General features: G+C 68.1%; 2 protein-coding genes across 2 annotated transcripts; both read left to right on the forward strand.

Annotated features, from left to right (window-relative positions):
* Nucleotides 1-47: 47 nt before the first annotated feature.
* On the forward strand, nucleotides 48-968 carry MNEG_5629 (hypothetical protein; the record flags this gene model as incomplete). Its single annotated transcript, XM_014045898.1, has 2 exons — nucleotides 48-413; nucleotides 660-968. The coding sequence occupies 2 exons, from the start codon at nucleotides 48-50 to the stop codon at nucleotides 966-968; spliced, it is 675 nt and encodes a 224-aa protein (XP_013901352.1).
* Nucleotides 969-2,957: 1,989 nt separating this feature from the next.
* On the forward strand, nucleotides 2,958-3,587 carry MNEG_5630 (putative granule-bound starch synthase 1, chloroplastic/amyloplastic; the record flags this gene model as incomplete). The annotated part of the gene is made up of 2 exons (XM_014045899.1): nucleotides 2,958-3,087; nucleotides 3,370-3,587. The coding sequence occupies 2 exons, from the start codon at nucleotides 2,958-2,960 to the stop codon at nucleotides 3,585-3,587; spliced, it is 348 nt and encodes a 115-aa protein (XP_013901353.1).
* Between the last annotated feature and the right edge of the window lie 114 nt (nucleotides 3,588-3,701).

Below are 3,701 nucleotides of genomic sequence, written 5' to 3' on the forward strand. Positions count from 1 at the left end.
CCCCCGCCCCCTGCGCGGCGCTGCTGGCCGACGAGGCGGCCGCCCAGATGCCCGCGATGACTAACAAGGAGTTTGCGCAGAGCGCCTGGGCCATCGCCAAGATCGGCCGCCCCGGTGCAGCGCCGCCGCCCTCCTTTGTCGACCGCCTGTGGCAGCAGGCCCACCTGCGCGCCCCCGCCCTGGCGCCCGCCGAGACCGGCCTGCTGCTGTTTGCCGTGTCGCGCCTCGGGCTCCACGCGCCGCCGCAGTGGCTGGCGGACGTGCTGGTGCGGCTGCGCGCGGCGCTGCCCGGGCTGCGGCCCGACCAGCAGGTGAACGCGGTGGTGGCGCTGGCGCGGATGGGGCGCGGCCCGGGGCCGGAGTGGCTGGCGGCGTTTGAGGCGGCCACGCGGCTGGGGGAGTTCACGCTGCAGGTGAGGGCGGGCGCGGCTGGGGCTTCGCAAGGGCCGGTGCAGGGTGTAAGGGATTTGGCGGCCAGGGCCGGGAGGCAGCCCTGCGGCAGCTGGCTTGAAGAAGGCTGACTCGTCGTGCTGCAACCATTTCCCCATCCCTCCCTCCCCGAAATACCCACCCACTCAGCTCCCACGCCGCGACCTGAAACACGCCCTGAACGCAATGCCTGCCCCAATCCCTGCCCCTGCGTGTCCCCCTCTGGTCAGGAGCTGGTCAACACGCTCTGGGCCTTTGCCGCGCTGGGCCACGCCCCCTCCCTGCCCTGGCAGCACGCCTGCGTCGCCGCGCTGCGCGCCGCCTGCGCCCAGGCGTGCGGCCTCGCGGCGCCGCTGGACGCCGACCAGGTGGGGGCGCTGCTGGAGGAGGGCGCGCTGCTGCAGGTGGTGACGGGCGCGGTGGCGGAGCAGGCGGCGGCCGACGAGCTGGGCGGCGGCGTCGCGGACGGCGGGGCGGGGGACGGCGGGCTCGAATGTGCGCTCAGCCTGGCGTTCGAGCTGCCGCTCGGCGCCGCTTGAGCGGCGGCTTCGCTCGGCTTCCAGTGATACGCTATTCCAAGGTTATCAACCGCGGCACACGTGATTTCGCAAGATAGGAGCGAGCGAAGCGGAGGGGAGGGGTGGCGTCGCGGCGACACCACCCCCATGGCAGTTGGCAGCCTCACACCCTCGGCCCTCTGGCCCCCGCCAAGCCGCGGCGCTGCGTGAGAGAGCCCAGGCGGGTGCAGCCTTGCCAGCTGCCTCGCCCGCCGCGCACGCGGCAGTCAAAACGTTCCAACAGAGAGGGCATCACAACATTTTCTGCACTGCACACGGTGTTTTCTTGGGGTGGGCAGTTACCTGCGGGCCAACATTTGCCCGTCCCCCGAGTGTGTATGAATCCTCTACCTCAGGGTGCGGCAAGCACGTGCTGCCGCCCCAAAACCCGTGCTAGGCCCCCACGCGCCTGCCTGTGCAGCGTGCAGCGTCGGCTTGAGGGGCTGCTCCCCAATTTTCGGGCCCCCGGGGCCTGGCTCCCCGGGAGAGTGTTGAGCACTGGACAGCCCGCCACCCGGGGGGGTTGCGCGGGCGCGTCGGCCAGCCCAGGCTCCTCGCCACCTTGGGCCGCAGGCGGCCAGCGGGTCCGCTGGGCTCCGGCTCGCAGCCAGCAGGAGGCCCTGCCGGCTATGAGTCTGGCGAGGACACCTGCGATGGGCGAGCCTAGCCGCAACCCGGGAGTTTGCTTCGCAGTTTTTCCCCTTGTGTGTTGGCTTCAAACCTTGGCGCGTGCGAGAGGGCCGCGATCCGCCTACCGCTGCAACTGGCGGTGTCACCCAGTTTGGCGCCCGCTTGATGCAACAGAGATCGCCGGCGGGCGGTCCAACGACGTTGCAAACTCGCACCACTGTACGTCTAACCCCCTGCCCACCCCGCGGTCCTGCGGCTGCATCGCGCTGTTGGCAGTCCGTCTCGTTTAGTAGCTGCTGTGCCCACGCATGGCCTGGCTCTTTGATGGGGCTGTGTTTGGCGCCCTGGACCCCCTCTGGGCCGGCGCCTGTGCCTGCTGGGCTCGGGGCTTCTCCGGGCCGAGCTCCCCTGCACGTTTTGCCATGGTCACCGCTCACTGCCGACGCCGGTGGCGGCCCCTGTTTGTGGTGCCCACCAGTGCATGTACAACAGACACCACCCGTACCTCAACCGTTGTGATGGCCAACCGTGGATGCCTAATCACACGCATACAGAGACCACACGACTCTCGCCGTACACAAAACGCCTCCCATATCAGCCGAGGTTCTCTGCTGCGCCGCTGTCGCCGCCGCTGTTCCTGCCTCTGTGTTGTCTAGCTATCGCCGCACAGTTTTCGCTGGCCCCTTTTGGTACGGCCGCGGTTGAGAGCTGTTGCTGATTGCAGCCATTCACCTGTATTGTGCTGCCCTGTCGTGCAGTGAAACCCGTCGACGTTTGTAACGTTCTCAGGTTGCTGCCTCGCCGCATGTTGCATCCTGGGGCCCTGCAAAGTCGCTGCAGCCGCACACACCTGGCAGACTTGCGCTCTCATAGGTGACGTGTGCTGTGCGGGACCTGCAGTGACCGCGGGGCCGCCCGGCCAGCTGGCCGAAGCTGCGTTCTGGACTGCTTGTGGCGGGCGCCTCGGCCACGTCCACCGCAACCAGATGCATGTTGCGTGGGCGCACTGTCTGCTAGATGCCAAGAAGAATGGCGGCACAACTCTTGAGTTATGGCGCAAGGCGCTGAAGCCCGCGGCCGCGACGCGGTGGTGGGGCGGATCGTACAGCGCCGTCAGGGTCCACATGGAGAGTGGCCTCTTCCACCCATTATCGCAACTTGCACCAGTCACAAGCATCAAAAATTGCAAAGCTTCTCTTGCCTCGATCGCTTCCTTGATCGGTCCTGGCGAGTTACAAAGTATCACCGGCATTGGGATCAGCGCCTCAATAGCCCTGCGCGCGTCGCGTGCGTGCCAATCATCTACTCAGGAACCTTAAATCAGAGTCCCGGTTAGCCACCATGCAGCTGCACAAGATGGCGCGCGGGGCCCGCCTCAGCGCCTCTGCTCAAAGAGCCGGGATCGGTGCCCGGCGCGTTGCTGTGCGCTCGGTCGCGTCCGTGGCGCCCTCAGCTGATGTCGAGCTGGCAGGTCAGCCATTGGAGCAGCAGGAGCGCCTTTGGTGCCCGGGCGGGCGCCGGCGGCGTTCCCGCCTCTGGTCGCTAAGCAGGGGACAGGCCCATTGGGGCCCATCCGATCACCTCAGCACTGCAAAGGAATGGCTGATCACAGCTCAGTGATCTGCGGCTGGCCGCAGCGGCGCCGCCTCGGCCAGTGGGCCGCCCAGAATGCCCTCTGCTGCCCTCACGCGTCCGCCCCAACAAGGGGGCCATGATCGCCGCTGCCCTCCCGCCCTCCTGCCCCTCTCCCCAGCCAATCCGCTGTCGATCGCGTTCGTGGCGGCCGAGGTTGCGCCCTGGAGCAAGACCGGTGGCCTGGGTGACGTGGTGGGGGGGCTGCCGATTGAGCTGGCCAAGCGCGGCCACAAGGTCATCACGATCGCACCCCGGTGGGTACGCCATGCAGGGCAGAGCGGCGCTTGCTGCGATGTGCAGGCGGGCGACCATGGACCGCCACGCTACGTGGTGTAATTCAGGGTCTGGTGTCCCCCCCCCTGATACTCGCCGCGGCCTCCACGGCCCGCCGCTATCTACCCCCTCAACCACCCAAACCGCGATCAACCACCCAACTACGCATCCCCCAAC

The sequence above is a fragment of the Monoraphidium neglectum genome (genome assembly GCF_000611645.1).
Source record: "Monoraphidium neglectum strain SAG 48.87 unplaced genomic scaffold scaffold00854, whole genome shotgun sequence".
In the NCBI taxonomy this organism is placed as follows: Eukaryota; Viridiplantae; Chlorophyta; class Chlorophyceae; order Sphaeropleales; family Selenastraceae; genus Monoraphidium; species Monoraphidium neglectum.